We start from the raw sequence: 23,792 nt of genomic DNA, 5'->3' as shown, positions 1-23,792 counted from the left end.
TGTACAACGACAACAACATTGGAAAATTACACATATAAAAAAATATATTTATAGTTATATATAGCGAAACACCAATTCATAAAAGACCAATAACAGGCAGTTTTAATAAATAAAAATTAAAAGTAAATAAATTTACTTATAAAAATTAAAATAATATTAATAGAATAACTGTAAATTAGTATAGGTTTCAATATTTTAAGCATTAAAAAGCTGAGTTTGCGCCTGAAGGTATGCTAAAGTGCGGTAGAAAGTTGACTATAGAAGTGCTTTGAAAGCAAACTTTAAATTAGTGAAAATTTGGATATTTTTTAAAATTTTTTACTCGAAAATTTTAAAATTTTAACAATTTTTTTTTATTATATTTTCATTTTAAATTTTGCTAAAATAAAAAATTTATTAATTTGTTTTATAAAATTTGTTTAAAATATTTTTTACTCATAAATTTATTAGATCTCAACAATTTTTTTTAACAATTTAAAATTTTGCAAAAAAATTTTTTTCCTCAAAAATTTACTAAATTGTTACCAACATTTTTTTTCATATTTTTTTTTTAATTTTGAAAAAATAAGTTTTCACTCATAAAATTACAAATTATAAAAATTATCTTAAAAAAATAACTTAGCATACACTCAGGCTGCATGAACTCAAAAATATAAAGTTAAAATATTAAAATCAAAATAATACTGTTATTAGAGAATCTCAAAGAGGGAAAGAGAGAGAGAGATAGAGCGATAACTATATATAAATATAGAGAGAGATAGAGCGAAAGAGCGACAGTGAGCAAGAGTGTAGAACGTCGAAAGTAGTTGTACTTAACGTTTAAGAGTTAGCGGTAAAAAAGGTTGTTAAAAAGCATAAAATAGTACCTTAATGTTCCCGTAGGTTATGTGGCGTGTTTCCTGCACCTGATTATTTCGAATTTTTGTAATTTTATTTTTTCATTTTTCAAATGCGTATGCGTTTTAGAATTTCGTTTTATTTTGGTTCGATTTTTAGGTTATGTCGAATTTGTAGATGATTGGTAGAGTTGTTGTTATTTGATTTTTGTTTGTTAAGTTGGTGATGGTAATTTTGGTGGTAGGAATATATTTATAAATATATATATGTACATGAAATAAAATGGAAAAAGTTTGGTTTTGGTTAACGGTTAGAAATTTTTAATTTTTATACAAATTATAGTTCTTTTGATAATATAAGTAAGCATATTGAAAATTATAGAAGTCAAGATAAGTTAATTTATAGTGTGGCATGATGGATGGTTTGATGGCTTGATGAATTGGTAGTAAGTTAAAAATGGTTTCTGGAATGTTGGCTTGAGTTTGCAATGGTTTTATGGTTGGTTTGATGAATTTTAGGTTAAGTAAATAATAATACATTTTGAAAAAAACTGAATATGCTTTGCCTATAAAGCTTGAAAATTTTTTGCGCGCTTAAAAGTATGCAACAAAATCAGCGTATTGTTAGATATGAAATCGATTGGGTGATTTTAACAAAAAAAAATAATAATATTTGGAAAAATATTAGATCATAAAAATATTTTGAAGTAATAAGAGACCATTGTAATTCTTTAATTATGATTAATAATTAAAAAAATGGAAATTAAATTAAAAAAAAATTAAATTAAATAAAAAAATTAATGAAAAATTGTATTAAAAATAATTTTTTTTGTTTTTATTTATTAATTAAAATTAATTAAGTTAATTAAATTAATTAATTTTTCCAAAAATATTTTTTTTAAGTATTAAAATTTTTTTTATATTTAAATTTTATTGATTAAATACAAAAAATTTAAAAAAAATTAAAATTAATTATAAATTAACTTAATTAATTAAACTATTGATTACTTCAAAATATTTTTGTAAGGTAAAATTAGTGAAAAATTTAAAATAAATAAGTTAATTAAAGAAAATAATTTTTTATCTAAATATTATTAATTTTTTAATTTTATAAAAATTATAATTTAAATAACAATTTTCATTTAATTTTTTTTATAAAAATAATTAATCAAATTAATAAAATTAACAAAAATATTTTATTCGAAAATATTTAAATTTATCTTTTTAATATGATGCTTTGAGTTACTGAAATGCTTTGAGTGACCTATAAAAGTGCTGATGAGCCTGCTTTCTGTTGCATTAGAGTTGTTGTTCTATTATTATTTTTATTGTTTTTGTGCTTACCCGCCAAAAATAGCGCGCCTTATTCGTATCGTTGGGATAGTTCGGAGTTGGAACGCCTTCAAAAGGACCAAAACGTGTGCCGCGCGGTATCACACCAGTGCTCCAAACTCCTTCAGTCTGCAAAGGCAACAAAAACAATACAAAATTTTAATTTCAAATCAATAACAACAACATTAGTGGTATAAGAAGTAGATGTCCGCCCTCTTACCTTAACATTTGGCGTTGAGAAAACCATCGAGGGTTTCAGTGTTAGGCTGCGTGGCAGCGTGCGATCGGCCCGATTCGCTATGCCACGCTCACATTGCACATCGGGCACTATGTAAACGGCCAGCCGTTCGAAGTCCTCCTCGCGCATGCGCGTCACATCGTAGTCCTGTGTGCCGTCGGGTGAGGGACTGCGCGCGCTGCGCATTGGCGCTGTCGTCGCAGTGCAGGCGGCCGTAGATGTCGTGGCGGTGGGCAGCGGCGGCACTATAGCGGGACTTAGTGTACGATGTGACAACGTCGGCGTCGACGTCGTCGCTGTGGACATTGTGCGATTGTTGGCTGGCTGTTGTTGTTGCTGTTGTGATTGTGTGTTGACGGTGGTGTTCATGTTGTTGTTAGTGTTGTTGTTGCTAATACGACTAATGCTAGTACTACTGTTGTTGCAATGCTTTCTGCTAGTGTGTGCTGCTGATTGTTGCGCTAGTTGCACGTTCATTGTGTGTGTTTTTGTTTTACTTTTTGATTGATTTTGTTTGCTGCAGTTTCCTATAAGATTTTTTGAATTTTCGTACAAAATTCAATGTTTACCGTTTTACTTATGTTGTAGACGAAGTGTGTGTACATGTATAATTATAGTTTTTTGGTTAGTTATACAGGAGGTTGCAGTTCCCGCGTTAGTCCGTTGCGTAATGACTTTTTATAAAGAAAATTTCCTGAAAATAGAGAAAAAAGTTAAAATTATTTAAATTTTTCGAAAGTAATTATTAAAAAAAAATATTATTAAAAACACATACAGAAAAAAAAAATTTTATAACCCACAATCATTAATAAAATTTTTGAACAAAATGTTTTCTAAGATATATTATATCAAAGAATTTCCTATAATTTTTATAGTAAAATGTTTTAAAAAATTTGCCATAATTTTTTTATAGCAAAGTATTTAAAAAAATTCCATACTTTTTTATAGCAAACAGTTTCAAAAAATATTTTATAGTGAATCATTTGGCACACTATTTTTATAGCAACTTATTTTAAACAATGTATACAATGATATTTCGTATTAAAGCGTTTTTCATTGCAAAATATTTTTTTTATTTGCCATAATTTTTTATAGTAATATAATATTGTAAATATATTTTTTATTCTTCCATTTTAATACTCAATCAAGGGAAAAACAAATTTCATACCCTAATTTCGCTAAAAAATCCAACTAACGCTATAAAATCGTGCACATTCACACACACGTCTGTCTAAGGTTAAAGTTGAAGGCCTCAGATGCATATCTGACTATGTGCTTATGTATGCAATTGTGTGTGTTTGCGTGAAAATTCCGCAGCAGTGTGCCCGATAACCTTAAACTTGAACTACAACAGCACAAGCCGAGAACTAATGACCTTTAGACGTAGTAAAAATAAATTTCACCATGAATTTGCTTTCTCTCTTTTGAGTCTCTTTCCACTTGCCATGAACTCTGCTTCTTCTTGCTTTGGTCAATAAAATATTAATTTTATATTATAATTGTATTAACAGCCAAGGTTAGAGCGTTCGTTTGCAAATTTATTTGCATGTGTGGGCAATGCATTACTTCACTCACACACACATACACATACACTAACGTTCACACTCTTTCTGCCAAGCACTTGCCCTTTTCGTCGCGCTCATGCAAAGCGTGTTTGCCGCCGCTGCCCACTCGAGCGCCACTACCCAATTACCTACTTATTGGCACATGTGTATGTGTTGAAGTGTGTTTGTTGTTTATTAGGTTGGGGGTGTGCACGGACACTGGCATATGCACATGTGTTTGTTGAAGGGTTTGAGCGCGCAAACAATGCAAAAAAGTGTTAAATGCCAAGGCTTTATTTGCATGCCAGTGCAAAATATGTAAATATGTATTTTTATGTGTGTGTATATATACTTGTGTATAGTCTAAATAATGCTCAGTCGGTATTTGTAGTGACGACAGTCGCAAAGTTTCGCTGCTGCATTTTCACTTTTACTTTAGCTGCCGTCACTGGCCCTGCTGGCGTAATGCTTCATTATTGCTGGCTTGTTGAATTCGATTTTTTCCGATCGGAAAAAGGAAAATATTTATTGACTACCCCAAGTACGTACTTATATGCATATCCGTGTGTGTATGTATATGTGACTAATATTTATGAATTTATATGTATGTGTAGATGCAGGAATGCAGTCGTGCTAGCAGATGCCGTTAGATTAATGGGCTACATTTATGAGATAACAATAAATTTTATGGCAAAATTATTTACAAAATTAATCAATGTAACTATAATACTTTATAGTAATGTATACACATTATTTGCTTCTGAAAGACCCTTCAATAATAAAATTTTATAGTATATTTTTATAGCAATATATTAATAACCAAAATTAAAAGATTGATAATTAATAATTTACATTAAATTAAAACGGGACAAAGTAAATCTTACTTTTTAGTATTTTGAAGTAATATATAACTTTTTTTCAAAAATTTTTATAGCATAATATGGAAAATTTCTAAATTGTTTGCAAGCTATAAAGTTATAATGAAAAGTTTGTTCCATTTTCTGCTTCAAAAATAAATTTAAAAAAATTATAGCAAAATTATGGCAAAATTTTTATTGCCATAAAGTTATAAAACAACTTTTCTTTTTTTCTTCGAAATCGAATTGAAAAATTTTGTTTTCAAAAAGAATTCAAAAAACTTTTTTGGAAAAATTATGGTAAAATATATAACAAGGCTTTATAAAATGCATTTTTTATGTTTCGTTTTCCCTACTATTAAGCAAAATATTTAAAGAAGGTATATAAGAAATATGCGATTAACATAGATATTTTGAAACCCCTTTTTTTGCTTTTTGGTAAATTTTTGCTATTTTAAGTTATTGATAATATACCAAAAAAATTTATAGCAAATATATAATAAAAAAGTATGCCATAATAATATATTCCTGGTTCTGTAGTGTATTTGTCACTTGCAGATTTTGTAGAAATTGTGAATAATATTTTATAGTATAATATTTTGAATAATATTTTATAGCAGAATATTTTCAATAAACATTTAAAGCAAAATAAATTGTTTAATACAATATTTTATAGAAAAATAGTTTCAATAATTTGTATAATAAAATGTGTTCTATAATATTTTATGGCAAAATATTTTAAAGCAAAACTACTATTTTTATACTATATACTATTTTTTTTATCAAATAATTTATATATTTTTATAGTAAAATCTTTGCCATAATATTTTATGGCGATATATTAAAGAAAACCTCTGCATAATGTGACATAATTTTGGCTGTTTTCAGCTGGTGAATTAGAAATGATTATAGCAAAGATTAAAAAAAATTATAGCAAAAAATATATAAAAAAATTTTCCCATAAAAATCTATCCATATATATAATCTTTGTATATTTATTTGATTTTTCACAGTTTTTTATATATTTGTAGATTTTGTTTAAATTTAATAATGTACCTTTACTTTAAAATTTATTTCCAATCTTTTCCCTCTGTAAAAGCCCCATTAACTGTCAATTAACAAATCAATATGCCACGCACAAATTGTTCACATTTAATGCATTTTGTGCACCCCTTTGACAATTCTATCGCCTCTCCAGCATTGCGTTAAGACATCGCGCTCCCATTGTCTCGCCTTATTGGCGACTATTAATAAATAGAATATGTATTTGAGCAGAGCAGCACAATCACCCATATATTAACATACATATTCATATATTCTCACACATACATGCACACACATTGATTGCATTATAAATAAATTTGCATACAGCACAAAAGCCTTGACGCATTATACAAACAGTTCCGCGTATAAGCAACACTTCTCTGTACGTGTATGTGTGCAAATTCTTCACCCTTCTTACTTTGCAAAACACACTTTCTCTTCTCTTTCTTTATTAACTCAACCTTATCTTATCGCAGGCTTTAAATTTATATGAATCAATGAGTTCGTGTGCATGTATATATAAATATGCACCCACACACTAACAAAATATATTATTTCAATCGCTCTGCGTATGTATGTGTGCGCGTAATTTGCACGTGTGCGTATTTGTCCATGACCATGTGAGCGCAACCAATTTACGTCTGTTGCATTCTTTGACGTCGCTAATTTTATTTATACACATTATATGCAAATGGATGGATGTGTGTGTATACGAGTGAGTGCAAATACAAACAATTTTACATATATAATATTTTCAGTGCCTTTTTAAATGCAAAGGGTGATTGAGCGTATGTAAAGCGATGAGTAAAAGTATGTTTAATATGTAATTTACTCATTGAGTGACTTTCCTCAAAATATATTATCGAGCAGCATTATTTTCGAACAAAACTAGTATTTGTATTCATAATATATTATTTTACGACGTCATTTGCCACCAATTACCATTTCTAGCCACAACAATTGTACATTTTCCCATTACAATCCCTTAATATTAACTCAAAAACCACTCAATTGCTTGACTAATCATTATGCACTTTTGAGTAACTTTTTTTTGGCTCTCGTTCTTTACCTTTGCATTTTTCAATGCCAACCTCATCACTTGTGAGAAAAGAAGCACTCAATTTCAATTCCACTCAAATGCTTCCGTTTGACACTCAAGTACTGCACGACCCTCCAGCTGTCAAGTGCAACTTGTGCAATATATTTGGTAACCTCGTTAGAGGTTACGTACTTGATTTTGCTGCACAAATGTCCTCTACAGGCAATATATAACCGGAGTGCATGTATATGTGGTGGGGTGTCTTCTTTTGCTCTATACATACACACATACATTAGTGAGTTGTAAATTGCCTTGAATGCGTGTGCTTGCGAGATTTTTCACTGCAAAATGGTGGCGGTGAAGGTGAAATTAAATGACGCATTGAATTGGATAAATCACAAAAAGAAAATTGCTTAAAAGTGAAAGTCAATGAGAAATACCGAAGGTTGTATTTTTTTGATTCGTTTTTTTTTTTTTTAATTTTCATAACTTTCTTAGTATAATATAATTATTTTTTTATAATTATAATTTTTTGAAAAATTTTCATATTTTTTAATAATACTTTTTTTTTAATTATATTTAATTTTTTATTAATTATTTTTAACGTTTACTCATTTTTTTAATTTTAAATAAAATTTTGGAATGTTATTCTTATTTTTTTTGATATGTATTTTTAATTTTTTAGTATTTATTTTTAATTTTAATATATTTTTTTTTAATAATATTTAAGAGTTTTACTTAGAATTATTTTAATATTTAAAATTTTTTTATTCAATATAATATTAATTTAAATTTTTAATATTATTTATTTATTTTTAAATTTATTTTTTTTTTTTTTTATTAATTCTTTTAATTTTTGTTAATTTTTTGTTTAATATTATTGCGTTATTTTTAATAATTAAATCATTTTTTCACTTAATATTATGTTAACATTCTTGATGTATTATTTTGAAATTTTTATTAATTTCTTTTTAATTTTTAATTATTATTTTTTTATATTTAATTAATATTATAATATTTTTTTTAAATTATCTTAAGTTTTTTTGCTGACTTTTTTTAATTTTATTAAATTAAATGTATTTAATTTAAATAATTATTTTTAATTTTAAAATTTTTTTAAATTATATATAATATTTTTTTAATATTAAATCAATATTTTCGATAAATTAATTTGTAATTTTGCATTAATTTTTTTAACAAATTTTCAATTAAGAATTTTTCAGTTTTTTAAATCTGCTATCCTAAATTTTTAAAGTTTTTTATTTAACGTTTCTATTATTATTATAATTTAATATATTTCTCTTGACTTACACATTTTTATATAATATTAAATTAATAACTTTTCTAATCAACTTTTTACTTTTAATTTTAATAAAATTATTTAATTTTTTATATTTATTTTTAATTATGCGCCGTTGTCCTAAAAATATTTTCGAAAATTTCGAAATTTTATATATAAAACTAATTTTTATAAATTATTAATATTTTTTTTTAATTATTAATGCGTATTAATTAGTAATTTTATGGTCGGATCACGCTTCTGTAATGATTAAATTTTAATTAATTTTTAATATTTTTTTTCTAATTTTTATTAATTATTTATATTTATTTTTATTAATTATACATTTTTAATTATTACTATTTTTTCAATTATTTTAACCAAATTTATAAGTCTAAACACATTTTTGCTTACCATACGCCTACAGCCACTCATATCCATCAGACCCTACACGACGTATGAGTAACCTTTTCCATATGAATTCAAGCAGAAGTGCATATGGCGTGCCGTAAATTAACACACACAGCTGCTTTTCGCTTTAATTTATTTGTTTTTGTTTTTTATAAAAATTCTCACATATATATGCGTGTGTATTTGTACTACAAAATATATATTTTTTATTTAATTTTATTTCTTCTTTGAAGTTTTTCTTACAAAAAATATGTGTAAAATGTAAAATTTTCACTTTCATGCGAATATTTGTAGGCAACAAATTGACTTTTGAATTTGTCTTTTTGCATTTGCCACTGAGCAGGCGACTGTTGCTGTGAAAAATTCTTAATTTTCATATATTTGTGTGCCACTACAATTTTTCAAGTCATACAAACTTGCGAACTCGCACTCAATATGCACTCAATTTACAATTTTTTCGCCTTAGAATCGCTCAGTGTGTTTGTTGTATACATATTTTTGTAAGTTGCTAATTTTGCTATACTTTTACTATATTTGAACATTTACTTTGATTTGCATGCGCGCTTGCCGCCGCTGGCGCTTGGAACTCGTACGTTTTGCTTCAAGGCTGCGCCGGAAAATAATTTCACTTTTACTAGAAAATGTGCAAAAAAGAAACGCTTTACGCTACAAATTCGCTACAGCATGTCGGCATTTATACTATTTGCTGTTTATTTTTAAACTGAAGGGTTGCGCCGCAAACATACAAACACACAAATCTACTGCTTGGACATTTCCGATGCGAACGTGTGTTGGCGTGCGCCGAAAATTTTGCGCTTTGCAATTTTTCTAAAACTAATTTTCACTATTTTGCACGCAATTGTTGCAGAATTTAAAGAATTTCTTTACACTTTGTACTTGTTCAGCTTGTTTTTGCACTTTTTTGGAATTAAATTTAATTTTTATTGATTAACTGCAGCGCTCTGGCACTTTAGCACGGCAGCAGTATGCAACACAAGTCAACAGTATACAGTTATTGCAATGCAGATAATCTTATTAAAATTTTCAGTTTCGTATTTCACACACACTCAACAAGTATTAAAGTAGAAAATTTTAATATTATTTTACAATATTTTTTTTAGTAAAATTTTTAGTAATTTTGTTGCTTGTTCTCTACATCTTGCGCTCTTGCAGCTCGACGTTGACATGCGAGTCTGCATTCAAAAAATGCACTAAAATGTATGTGTAGGCGCTGAGCAGCCAATAGTCGAGCTGTAAGAGCGTTCAAGCGTTGGCGCGTCTGCCGAGCGCGAGCATTGTCGAGCTGTCAAAGTGAGTAGAATATTGCCTCCATATCTACTGCTGGCAGAAAACGAGAAAACGGCCAAAAACAACAACAACTTAAGGACAACAAGCGGCTAAAACTGCTAGCATTGCTTAAAATTATATATTTTTGACTCGTTTTTATTGTTGTTAAATATGAAATTCAACAAATTGCTTGCGACTCAAATGAAATGCTCAGTGAACTCACAAAAATTCTATGCATTTGTATGTAGGTTTGTGTGCGGCTGCAAATGCGGAAGTGTTGTTGTGCACAAATGCAGTTGCAGCTGCCATCCACTACTGACCCATTTTTCTAGTCACCAACACATAGATAGGGCACACGCAGACGAGCGCGCAAAGCTTTTGAGCACCCTTAAATTGCATTGCACTCAAGCGTCAAATGAGTCGGCCAAGCGCTCTCAGCGCACACGAAATACAAAATGAGCAACACATATGCATTTTTATGAGTGCTTATGTGTGCTTGAGTGTTTGTGAGTGTTTATGTGTTTTTGAGTATTTAAGTGTGTTTGAGACTTTGAGTGCTTGTTTGAGTGACTCACTCAGTTCTTATCAAATAGGGGGTTGTTGTGCATTCGATTGCCAAGGTAGCGCTCGTAGTGACCGTCAACTGCCAGCTGCAGCGCTTGGCTGCCCAAAAGCCAGAAAGCTTTCGTTAGACCGCCAAAAAGCTCTGGACTCGCCATGGTCGATGTAGCATGGCGGCAACCAGCACTCAACGGTTACTGCGGCATTTGTGCACACAATTTCGAAACTGTTGTGGAAGGCACTGGCGTGCTTGTCATACACTTGGCAAGCAGTCGGCGCCAAACGATAGACACACACTCATATACAAACACATGTTAGGTCTCCACTGCCCGCTTGCCGCTGCACTTAATGTCTTTATAAGCTATAAGGATTTCCTTAATATTTTTGCACTTTCGCTCTCACACACTCTTGTATGTTCGTTTGTATTTTTCGCATATATGCATATATGTATGTATTAATGTATGAATTAGCTTATTGTAAATAGCAAAGGGCGCGCTGCTTTCGTCGCACAGGTTGCTTAGCAGGTATTAATTTTGCTTGTGCTGCTATTTCCGCTTCTTCTTGTGTGTCTATGTTTAGCGTTGTTGTTATTGTAATTACTAATTTTAGCAAAGCGCCGTCTACCCACCAAATCTGCTGCATTTTGGTGCACTTTTTTTGCGCTAAACTGTAGCTGCTATAATTGGTTTGCATTTTGGTGTATTTTTAGGTTAGTTCGGGCGCGCAATTTAATCGAAAAGGGTTTAAAAATACAGTAAATGTAAATATGTGTATGTGTGTGAGTAATTGTATGCTGAATAAGTTGTGTCTGTAGCATTGGCATGCCTTAGTTTCATGACTGTGACTAAATGTAAAAAGACAGTTGTTTACAAGCATCTTTCATCACAAGACGAATGTTGTGTTTTTGTTATTGTTCATTTTTATAGCCGGTTTGCCGCAGTGTTTTTGCCAATTTCGCTTTTATACAATTACATAATTATTATTTTGTATTCTTCGCTATGTTTATGTACGCCTCACAGTACATTTTCGCTAAAAAAGTGAAACTCTTGAATATAATTTGCTTCCTTGTTGCTTAGATGCGTGTGCAATGTTGCTGGGGTGGTGTATATGTTGCTAAACATGCAAGATGAGAAGAATGCTTTTGTTTTGAGATATTTATTCATTTTATTTGCTAAAAATACTATACTCGGTATGTAAATAAGGTTTTTATTTGAAATATAGTCCCTAGCAACATGTTGCATACGACATGCATACATATGATAATGTTGCAGCGCAACATAAATGCATAAAATTATGCAAGCGTGTAATATATAAAAGTTTATATTGCATAATATAAAATTTTTAGTAGAAATTGTTGAGTTTTGACCAAAAAAAAAAATAAAAAAATTGAAAAAAAAATTATTTTAAAAAGTTTTACAAATATCAGCTAATAATCAAACATTTTTGATTCAATATTTAACATTTATAATACAAAATTTAATAAATAAAAGTTTAACAAATAAAAATGTAGTAAATAATAGTCTAAGCCTAAAACACATCTTTTTGCAATTTCAAATTTTTTTTTTTTAATTTTAAAAAGTTTTTTTTTTTATCCTAACTATCTTTTGAAGTTTGTTTGAAGCTCTAACAATTAATTTTTGAAAATTTCGAAAATATTTCTTTATCCAAAAATTTTTTTAATCCAAAAAAATATTTTTGACATTTTTTTAAGAAAAAAATATAAAAAAAATTTCAATATCTAGCAAATAGTGTAAAAAATTGTAAAAATAATTAAAAAAAAATTATAGAAAATTAAAAATATTGCATTATTCAATAATGTATTTTAAAATAGTTTTAATTAAAAAAAGCTTAATTTTTGGAATTTTTTTAATGATAATACATAAAAAGATTTTTGTTAAAGTTTTTCTGAATTTTCTAGAAACAAAATTTACTTTTCCAATACCTGATTAAATTGATAAATATTTTAGAAAAATCTTGTGATAATTTAAAATATTTTTTCTAATTTTTTTAATTCAAATATTTAAAAAAAATGTTATTTTATATAATTGAGAGACTTTTCTAAAGAAACATTTTTGCTTTATGATTATTTTGTGCTATACTAGAGAATAATTTTCAATTTTTACAAAAAAAAAATTTACAAAAATTAAAAATTAAATATTTTCTAACAAAAATTAAAAATTAACTTTTTTTTTTTTTTTAAATAAAACAAATTTTTTATTTTTTTGTACCCACCTTAGTTTTTTTTAATATAGGTGATATTTTCATTAAAGCTTTTGTTCAGCTTTTAATTTTAGTTTTATTTTTTAATATTTTATTAATATTTGGTTTTATATCCAGTGCGCCACTGTACTTTTAAAGTTGATGTCTATAGTTTGTTATGTAATAGCACTAATGCTTTGGTTTTTTATTCAAAAAATGTTTTCCCAAAAAATGCACTTTTTTATTATAAGTGTGTCTATATATATAATATATAAAAAAAGTTTTCTTCTTGGTTTACTGTGTGCAAATAAATGGCAGTGTATTTTTACAAGGCAGTTTGCGTAATTGGAAAACTTTATACTGTTATTTTTTTTTAAGATTATTTCTTCCATCGCTTTAGTATTTTTTGATATAAAAATAATATTCACTTTAAGTGTTTTATGTTTTTAATGTATTCAATTAATTTTTTTATTATCGTTTTTTACTAAATGTTTTTATGTAATTGTTTTCTGATTCAAAAAACTCATTTATTACAAAATATTTTAGAGTTTTTTAGATTTTTATTTTTAGGTATATTTTTCGAAATAATTTTTTATATTATTTCAAAATTTTTTATTATTATTTCATGTTTACAAGAACACATCCGTTTTAAATATTTCAAGATTTTTTGATTTTTTTCAAGTAATTTTCTTTTTAAATTGTCATTTAAATTTTTTCAAAATTTTTTTTTATGATTTTTTTTTAATTTTTTTTCATCAAAAGTTTGTATGTAAAACTTTTTTGATTAGAGGAACACGTCCGTTTTTTAATATTTTAAAGTTTTTTGAATTTTTTTAAAGTATTTTTTTCGAAATTTTTATTTAAATTTTTTTCGAATCTTTTTTTAAATTTTTTTAAATACAAATTTTTTATAAAATTTTTATGCTTTTTTACTATTCAGCAGAACACATCCGTGACAAAAAAAGTCTCATAATTCAGTTTTTAAAAAAATATTGGTGCATTTCTGTTCCCTGTTCTCAATTATTCTGCCGCTTTTGCTTTCAACTTTGAAATTTGCATATCACTTTCTTCCCCCACGCTGACGTGCTGATACTTTATTTCTCGTGGCACAAAAATGAAAAGAAAATTATCTTGTGAAAGTGTTATTCGATACCGCAAACGTAGGATTTTTACTTTTACTCGAATCCAACCAATCCTATGCTCTTTCTTTGACCGCTAACCGCTACCGCGCGCCATACAAAAATTTCGAAACATAACCGAGCACCAGCAATGACATTCTAAAGTGCAGAAATGCGAAGAACTGCGAACGTATCCGCGGCACACAGTGCGACACAAACACAAGATCAGCGGCTACGTGGCAGCAAAATGCAACGCTGAGTGCAGCATGCAGTGGGATGCGGGATGCGACACGAGGGAGACAAAAGCACATAAATATATACATAAGTATAGAGGTATGTATGTATGTATATATAAAAGAGTGACTGAGTGATCCAATGAGGGCGGCGGCGAAGGGTGTGAGCAATTGTTGTCTTCTATACATAAGTATAGATTCATATACATATATATAGTAATATATACATACAACTATAAATGTCATAAACACTGATGTTTCAGTAATTATGTAAGGATATATATGAGTGCGCACATTAATATTTCTGTGAGGAGAGCGCCGCCTCGAAGCCATTCAGCTTATTTGTATTTGCAGGAGACGGAAGCGTTTAGTGCAACAGGGTACAAGTGTAGCGCCAGTAAACACTCACCAGTTGCGGTGAGCCAATTGCTGCGGTAATTTGGCGCTGATGAGCTGTTATGCTGAGCGCTGAGTGTGATGGCATACTAACTAGCTAGAAGTAACAAGCAGCCATAATAAATGTGGCGGGGAAAGGCATGCCGAAATATTTACTTATTAATAATTGCAACACACATCAAACCACACTCACACATATAAACATAAAAGAAGAAAAAGCACATTGTTACACTTGTCTATATATTTTTATAGCTTCCTTGTGTCCTTGCTTATGTCAAATATACACGCCAGCTACGCAATCAGTTGGCATTTTAATATGAGTTTCTGAAAAATTCGCGGGCGCGCTCGTTACGCGCTAAGGGTCGCTGTGGCATATGTTCGCTATCACAACGAGGAAGTGAAAATTCTAATGAACTGAAAATAAAATAAACAAATAGTGAAATATTGAGTAAAATATTAAGCGTATGCACGAATGCAAAGAAAAGGAAGAGCGAAAAGCGATTGAAAAACGAAAAGCCATTCGCTTTTAATAACGCAATAAAAATGTTGTAAAAACAAGTGTGCTTGTTATGTTGAAAGGTGACCAGAAATAAACTTTAAAACTTTTTTTAAAAAAAATTTTCATTAAACTTTTATAACAAAAATGTTAGAAATTTCAAAATTTTTTGAAAATTAAAAATTAAACGAATTTTAATCAAAAATAATTTTGAATTTTTGTTTTTGGAAAAATTTTAAATAAATAAAGAAAAAAATATATATATATTTAATAATTAAAAAATATTAGTCTTAAATAAATAATTATTAAAAAATAATAAAAGAAGAATTATTTTTTTAATAAAAAAATGAAAAAAAATTACAAAAAAAAAAAATAAAAAATTTCAAAACAAAAAAAAATAAATTTTTTGATAAAAAATATAAAATAAAAAGTAAAAAAAAATAATATTAAAAAAATTACTAAAATATGAATTTTTTAAGAAAAAAAACCTAATAAAAACTTATTTAAAAAATATTTTAAAGTATTTTAAATAAATAAATATTATAATAAAAATTGTTTAACATAAACATTTATATAAAAACTTTTATATTACCAATAAATTAAAAAAAATAATAATTAATTATGCATCTGGCCACCTTGCCGCCACTGCTATACAAGTTGAATTACGGCGCATCGTCGGATTGCTCATCCGCACTCGGCGCTTAGACCGGTAGCGCATAAAAGTTCTATTTTGCAAAGCGCAATGAAAAATATAAAAATTCACACACACTTGCTCATACATACATTTTTAGTGCATCAGCCAATGCACATTTGTTTGCTTTTTTGTTGGCGCGCTCGCTACGGCGTTAGCCGGTAAAAAGCGCTTCGCGTCTAATCGCAAAATTGCATTTGAAGGACATTCGCTGACGCCGTTGCGAAAGCACTCGAACAACAACGCTGTGCACACAGAGCACAAAACACACACATGTACATATACAAAGAAATTGAAATGCTGGCGACGCGCGTTGCACGCCAGCAGATGCTAATAAAATCTAACGTTGTGGAGGCGGGTGTCAGACAGACAGCGGTGGCAAGGGTGATGACAACAAATATTTGCGTTCGCTCGCCGCGAAGCGACTCGGGCTGAGATGCGGAAAAGCGTTTTTGTTTTTTTGCTGCCGCTGCTGGCGGCTTTTAGAAAATTGAGAAAGCAAACGAGCGATTGAAGTGCGGTGCGACGGGGTATACCTAGTGTGGTGGTGGGGGGTAGGGCGTGTCAAATATTATTAAATGCACTACAAAAGCAACAATAACAAAAAAATAATATTTGTATGCGCTCAACTCAATTAGCTGTTAGAATATATTTACGTGAATGTAAGCATGTAAATATGTGTGTATGTTTATGTGCGTTAGCGCTGCTCTCTAGCTGTCAGTACGTATGAGTGTTTAGTGCGAATATTTATTTTTGTTTTTGTTTGCAATTTTTGTGTCGACATTCAACTTGAACTGCGGTGAGCACTGTGGCCGAGTGTTGGTCATCGCCGCATGCCACAGAAAAGGCGCGTGTGTGTGCGTGCATTTTTATAAATTTCGTAAATTTTGTTGTTGTTGTCAGTGTTCATCTTCAAATACGCAGTTGTATTAAATGCTGCGTTGCGATACAATTGGCGAGAATTTTTGCTTTAGAAAACATATGCTCTTCTATATATTTTTTTGTATGAAAATTAATTGATTCGTTGTTTTGCTTTTTCGCTGTACATGCAACAAGTGCATGCAGCATACACATGCTGCAATGTCGAAAGTATGCAATTATTTCCCGATTTATTTTCTTGTTTTTTGCCATTTGATTTTTTATTTGCATAGGACGACCTTCAGTTGTGCGGCGCTGCCACCTCGTTGGTAAAATGTATATGCCATTTGTTGGTTTCCTATGTTTTTATGACTGTGTGTGTGTGTTTGTCTGCGTTTATGTGGCTTTCAGTTAAATGCTTTTGAGCATAAACGCCGTGTTTATAAATAAATTAAGTAATTTACTTGTTTATTTAGACGAGGGAATGAGAAAAGTTGGAAAATATTTTACGAGGGAAAGTGAAATAAATAAAATTTTAATAAAAATTAAAGAAAAAAAAAATTTAAAAAAAAAATTATATAAAATTAGGAGCAAAAATATATAAAATTATGAATAAAATTTTATGAAAATTTGTTTTTTTAAAAATTCTCATATAAATGACAATTTATTTTAAATTTTATGAAATTTTAATTTTTCTAATTTTCTTATGTAGCGAATGATTTTCTAGCGAACTTCTTATGGAATAAACTACTTTCTCAATGAGTTAAGAAAAAAAAAATTGGATTTGAAAACATAGCTCAATTTACAAGGTGTGCAGAAACTTAAATTAAAAAATAATATTTCAAAAATTACCAGAATTTTTTTAAACAGCTTTAGAAAAATCATCTATGTATAAACAGTGTTTTCAAATTTGCAAACATTTTGAAAAAAAACCAAAAGTCTTTTGAAAAGTAAAATTTGAAAAAGTTTTCAAAAATAAATTATTAAAAAAAATTAGAAAAAGTTTTGAAAATAATTTCCAAAATGTTTTTTAAATGGAATTTTGAAAATAAATTTGAAAAAGTTTTTGAACAGTAATTTTTCAAAAATGTTGAAACGTCGCAGTTCTCTATAACTCGAGCTGTTAAATTGCCAATAGAAGTCAAATTTCATATAAAAATCTTTTCTTAACTTGAAGTTCTTTTTGTGGACTATGGTGATATGAGTTAAAGATTCGAAAAATAAACTTAAAAGTACAATTCAGAAAAAAATTTGGAAAAAAATAAAATTTGATAGTTAAAAAATTTTAAAAATAAAATTTGTAAAAATTTTATCCAAAAGTTAAATTAGAAATTAATTTAAAAAAATGTATAAAAGTAAAATTTGAAAAAAAAAATTAATTCAATCGATGAAACTTTGAGAAACTTAATTTTTAAATTAATTAAAAATAAATAAAATAAAATTCTTATCGAAAACATAAAGCAGAAATGTAGTTTTCTTAAATTGTTTATTTTTTATTTATAATTATTGAATACTTTGTATAATATATTTTCTCTGCAATGCCATATGGACACATTTCCGTCTAACTATATTTCAATTGCAGGCACTGCAATCAAGCCTGTTGTTAAATTTACATATTTACAAGTCTATACAAGTACTTTCATACGATAGTTGTTGCTTGAGTGCATTACATTTTGAATTTGTTGAACTTTCATTATCAGTTCAAGGCCAACTAAGTACACATGTACAGATATTAGCAACTATTTGCCTGGTGTGATATACAAACACAAATATTTGTACTGGGAAATTTTTCTGAAAACTCATGCAATTATTTGAGAGCTTTTAAATAAAATGTAGGCACAAAATTGCTTAAAAATAATAATTGTTTAAGTTGAAGTGCGAATTTCTATGAATTTTTTGGAAAAACTTAAGACTTAAAAATATGTCTAAAATATTTACGACTATATTTTACAACATTCAAAATTTTTAATTCCATTGAAATTTTTTCACACGAACTCCCTCCGAATATACCAACCCTAACGTTATGCCACATCTCTCACTCAATGCAACATACAAGTAGTGTCACTGTGCCATTTTATGTGTGACATTCGCTAATGTCAATGCCGATGTTAACGACTTACAAGCACACACACATATACAGTGATAAACACATTTAAAAAACTAAGGCAAATCAGAAAGCACAACGGTACATATGTTTGCTTGCTTATCGCCGCTTATCAGCACTCGCGCCGTTCAAGTGCGCTGTGTACTAGCTTAAGTGTGAGCACTAGCTCGGAGCACACTTACATACATGCAAGCACTTGTAACCATATCAGCAACATTAACAAGTCAATATAATTTAGATAATTTCGTACACACACAGGCATACAAACATGTATAGGTGCGTACTGTTTATACATATAAATGTTTATGTATGTGTGTGTGCAGCAAGATGAGCGCTCATTTCTATAAATATTAACGCTTTTCGTAGTTGCGGTATGAGGAAGCGTTTGTGCGTTGCGTATCTTATCAGCTATTTAGCTAAGCGCTATGAAAATATTGCAATTCTCCCACTTGGTAAATTTTATAGCTTTTTATATGTGCATTTAAGGTTTGTTGGCTTGTTGGTTAGCTCTTTTATGATTCAGGAAATAGAAAACTTGACGCTTTGCAAGTTTTTAATTAAATATATGCAGTGATTTGTATATTTAAAATTATTGAATTAAAATCAAAAATTAAAATTGTAATTAAGTAATTAATAAAATTAAAAAAAAAAATAAACTAATTAAATTAAAAATAAAACTAAAAAAAATTAAAATTAAATAAAAATTTTAAATTTAATAAAAAAAAATAAATTTTCATTAATTAATTTAATTTAAAAAATCTTAATTTTTAAAATGTTCAAAAAATCTATCTCTTATTAATTGAAAACAAAAAATTAAAATAAAAAAATTTAATTAATTCTTCGAATAAAAAAAAAAAACAAAAAATTAATTTAATTTATAAAAATTAAAAAATTTCAATTTTAATTTTATTTATAATAGTTAATTTAAAAAAATTAATTTAGAAAAAAAAAATTTAGTGGAAATTAAAAAAAATTAAATTGTAATTAATTATTAAAATTAAATTAAAAAAATAATTAATTACTAAAAAACCTAAAATTTTTATTTTAATAAAAAAAATAAATTTTAATTAATTAGTTTTATTCAAACAATTTAAATTTTTTAATTGTTTATAAAATTGGTCTCTTATTAATTTAAAGCAAAAAAAAAGAAAATTATTTAATAAAAATTTAAAATTTAATTAAAAAACTAAATCAAAAAAATATCTTTAAATTTTAAATTTAATTTAAAATAATTTTAATTTTAATTAATTTAATAAAAAAAATAAATTTTTAATTGTTTATAAAATTTATCTCTTATTAATTTAAAAGAAAAAAAATAATAACTTAATTAAAATTTAAAAAAAATTAATTAATAAAACTAAAAAAAAAATTAAAATTTAAAAAGTTAAATTCAATTTGGTTTGCAATAAATAAGATTAATGTATATAATTAAAAAATTCTTGAGCAAATTTAATTTGATTTTAAAAACAATTAATTAAAAACAATTTTTTTTGCGGCTTATTCTTTGTGTTTTTACATATTTTTATATTATGCTTATGATGCGTATACGCCATGGTGAAGTACGATAAAACGAATGTAGTGCAAGTAATATGCATTTTTGAGACAAAGTAGCATTTAAATAATTTTACCAGGCAAATTATATCGCTTCAAATTATAAAGTGTGCTGCTAATATTTTCAGACCAAAAATACATATTTTTATTAAAATTATTTGCTTTTCATACCAACGAAATACTCATTATAGCAAGCATTTTTTGCCTTAGAATTCGAATATGCTGACTAAAAATTATTTGATAGGGCGTATGTGAAAAAAAAATCAGATTTGGCCAATACCAAAGCAAAATATTATATTTAAATGTCTGAAATTTAAAATTACGCTACATAAATATATGTAAAATGTGTACAAAAAGCGTTTTCGCCGAACCAATTACGCTTAAATTTGCAAAAATTTTCGTACGCGCCGCTTAGAGCCCGAAGATAAGCAAATAAATTCGTATTGCAGTTGCTGTTTTTATTTCTCGTACATTCATATGTTATTGTTGTTGTTTATTTCTAAAATTGTTTTCCGTAAATAACAAAGCAAGTGCAAGTGCAGCCGCACAACGACTGCGTAACAACAAAAAAGTGGCAGAAAATAACAACAATTAGATATAAAGATGTGTTGCACAAGCAATGGCTGTGCATATATATATGCAATTATGTATATTTTTTGTGCTGTGGGGGCATATGTTAAGCGAATTTGCATATCTTGAGTTTTGTTGGTTTATGTTGTTGTTTATATGTAACGAAATATATATGTATATATTTGCTCTATAGTAAAACGCTTTGCACGCTTACTCAGCTTGACCGACTGACCGACTACGCGCTGCTGACAAATGGACAGACCAACAGACATTACTTTTCTTGCATTACTCACACATAAATACATAAATATATATTTACTCTAAAAACGATGTGTAAATGCAACTAAATAACTGAAAAACACCGCTTTTTGTCGACAATTTTGTGGACTGGGATATGTCAGTTTTGTTGTTGCCATGCGCTGCGGCAGTAAACCGCAAACGTAAGTGCGACAACAATAACCGCAATAACAAAAATGCAAATGCACACACACACTTAGACACATCAATTGCGCTATTTTGCATGCCAATGTCCACCGCCCGCCCATTCGCTCATCTTCTCACTTTCCGCCTTTAATGACTTGTTGACTGCGCTTGTTGCTTTTGTTGTTGTTGTTATATTCCTTTGTTTTCTATACATTTTTTTCTTATGATAATTCAAATGCGCTTTGCTGTTGTTGTTGTTGCTGGCTTTTTGTCGCCACCGTTTGGCGTGCATTGTGCGTTTTATTGCAACCAGGAAGCGTTCGAGCGCGCAAATGCAAATAATTAATTGAAATAAAAATAAAATAAAAATGCGAAGTAGGCAAGCGCTGCGGTGCGGGTGTGTGTGCTGTGGCAGTTGTACAATTTTATACAACATATATGCGAATTTATGTGCGCTTTTGCATCTGTTCGCATATTTATATATTGTGAATTGGGTTGCATTTTTACAAATTGCTCGGAATACACTTGTTGCTGGTGCAAGTCCGCATGCATATAAACAAATATGAAAAAATTTTGCTAAGCTAACGCTGGGCTAGTGCAGTTGCTGCACGCAGGGAAATGGCATTGAAGTTGCGTAGAATTATATAAACATACTTCTCAACGACGTGTGTATGATAATGTGTATGTAGATATATTTTATATTTAACTATTATACATTATATAGCCATAATAATATTTATAATAGTCGCATATTAAACTTAGCTTAATACCTTAATACTCTGCATCACTTTTTTGAAAGCTTACCTGAAATTAGAAAGAAAATTTATTGTTAATATAATTTTTGCAAAAAATTTTAAAAATTATTTTATTTTCTCATAATAAGTATTAAAATAAATATTTCATCGATCCCGAAATTTCGGGACTACTAAGTAAAAATTTCGGGATTCCGAAAATGTTGGTTGCTATTTGCGTTTGCTTTTTACATTAGTAATAAATATTTCGTAGATCCCGAAATTTCGGGACTGCTTAGTAAAAATTTCGGGATTCCGAAAAATATTTATTCCATTTTATTTAAATAAACTTACTGAAATTTGTAAGACGAATTTTAAGATTTAATGAAAAGCTAATTTCGGATTCCCGTTTGTTTTGCAGGTTTAAAACTAAAACATTTCATTCATTAAACAAACAAAATACACACACACACAAAAATTAAAAAAATTTTGATAATAAAAAAATATTTTAAATTACATATGATGCACAGTGTAATCAAAGTACAATTTGCTAGACAATTAAATATTTTTTTATTTACTTCAAAAAAACCACAAAATTTAGAAACACTCACATATGGCAAGCTTTAACCCGCTTGCTGTCCATACATTAGTCTACTACTATCATATACCCTATCTAGTATGCATGTATGTATTTATGTATGTATGTATATATGTATCTGTATTACATATTTACTTATGCAGTTTTTCATAATAAACACTCGAAAGAAAAAGCAAATGTAAAAATGCATTTAGTGTAGCTTTTATTGCATTTGGCCTTGACGGTTCGTTATCAATTTCGCATATTTACAAACGTCAACAGCGGCAGCGGCAAAAGCGGCGACGACAACGGAGACAGCGGCAGAGTTAGCGATAGAAAACAGCAACTATACGCGGAATGTGCATAATATGTCGGTGTTGTAGGGGGCTAATTGCGAAAAGGTAATGTAAGTTCAGAAATTGAAGGGAAATTTTATTGAAAATGTAGGGGATTGTGAAAACATCAAGGAAAAAATTTATAAAAATAAAAATAATTTATAAAAAAAATATAACTTTTGTGGAGTAAAATTAATAATTAAAAATATTTTTTTATTATAATTTTAATAATTAAAAATAATTTTTTATAAATTTGTTTGACTAATTTAAATTTTTTTTTATTAATTTATATAACAAATATTTATTTTTCTGAACTAACTTTTTTTTATATTCCGAAATATATATTTTTATAAATTTCAAAGTTTCTTTTTAATTTAAAAAATATATTTTTGTATAATTTAAAAAAATTATGTATATTTTTTTAATTTATATTTAATAACTTTGCTTTACAAAAACAACAATAAAGTAGAATTTTGGATTTCAAGAGGAAAAAATATTTCCATACGTAACCACTTTAGCACGAAAATGGTCCACATTGAGTACTAGTCCATGGCAGTAGTTTAATTTAATTTAAGTGTTTTTATTATAATAAGCAAAAAATTGCGTTTGTTATGAATGTACATCCATATATAGAGAGATTTAGATATTTGTGCTTGAATTTATTTACAATTGTTGGTAGATAAAATATAATGAAAAGAGAGAGAGATACTCGTAACATATGTGAGTAACAAATATATTTCCAAGGGCGTTTGCAGCCATATTAGTAGACTTGAAGGGAGTTTGTACTATATTGGATTTTCCATAACTTAGAAAAAAATATTTTTTATTTTTCTAATTGAAATTATTTTTTAATTAAAATTTTTTTAATTTATAATTTTTTTCCAATAAAAAGCTCATATTTCAGCAGTCATTGTTCTATGCAATTATTACTTTTTCATATTTTTAAGACAATGCTAAATATAACTTTGCCGGATGTTAGCGTGTGCTTTCCAGCTTGTGATCGATGATGATGCGGTAATTATTATACAAGTCTCATAAAAAAATTGCATAACTGCGATTAATAAGACAGTAAGTGGCAGCTG

The 23,792-nt window shown here is 28.1% G+C and overlaps 1 protein-coding gene across 5 annotated transcripts in view; it reads right to left on the bottom strand.

Moving 5' to 3' along the window:
* Nucleotides 1-23,792, bottom strand: part of LOC105234068 (zinc finger protein rotund) — a 67,424-nt gene that overhangs the window by 6,197 nt on the left and 37,435 nt on the right. The window contains exons 1-4 of one of the 5 annotated variants that reach the window (XM_049459409.1): nucleotides 12,661-12,996; nucleotides 2,389-3,100; nucleotides 2,181-2,297; nucleotides 867-905 (exon numbers count right to left, since the gene is read on the bottom strand). In XM_049459409.1, the coding sequence (XP_049315366.1) occupies nucleotides 867-905; nucleotides 2,181-2,297; nucleotides 2,389-2,883 (651 nt within the window). In that variant the 5' untranslated portion in view covers nucleotides 2,884-3,100; nucleotides 12,661-12,996. Of the gene's footprint in view, nucleotides 1-866; nucleotides 906-2,180; nucleotides 2,298-2,388; nucleotides 3,101-8,583; nucleotides 10,396-12,660; nucleotides 12,997-23,792 lie in introns of those variants that run through there. The other 4 variants (XM_049459406.1, XM_049459408.1, XM_049459407.1 and 1 more) reach the window with 4 other exon arrangements.

The sequence above is a fragment of the Bactrocera dorsalis genome, chromosome 5 (assembly GCF_023373825.1).
Source record: "Bactrocera dorsalis isolate Fly_Bdor chromosome 5, ASM2337382v1, whole genome shotgun sequence".
NCBI lineage: Eukaryota > Metazoa > Arthropoda > Insecta > Diptera > Tephritidae > Bactrocera > Bactrocera dorsalis.
Note: the sequence above shows the minus strand (reverse complement) of the source record. Positions and strands in the feature narration are given on the sequence as shown.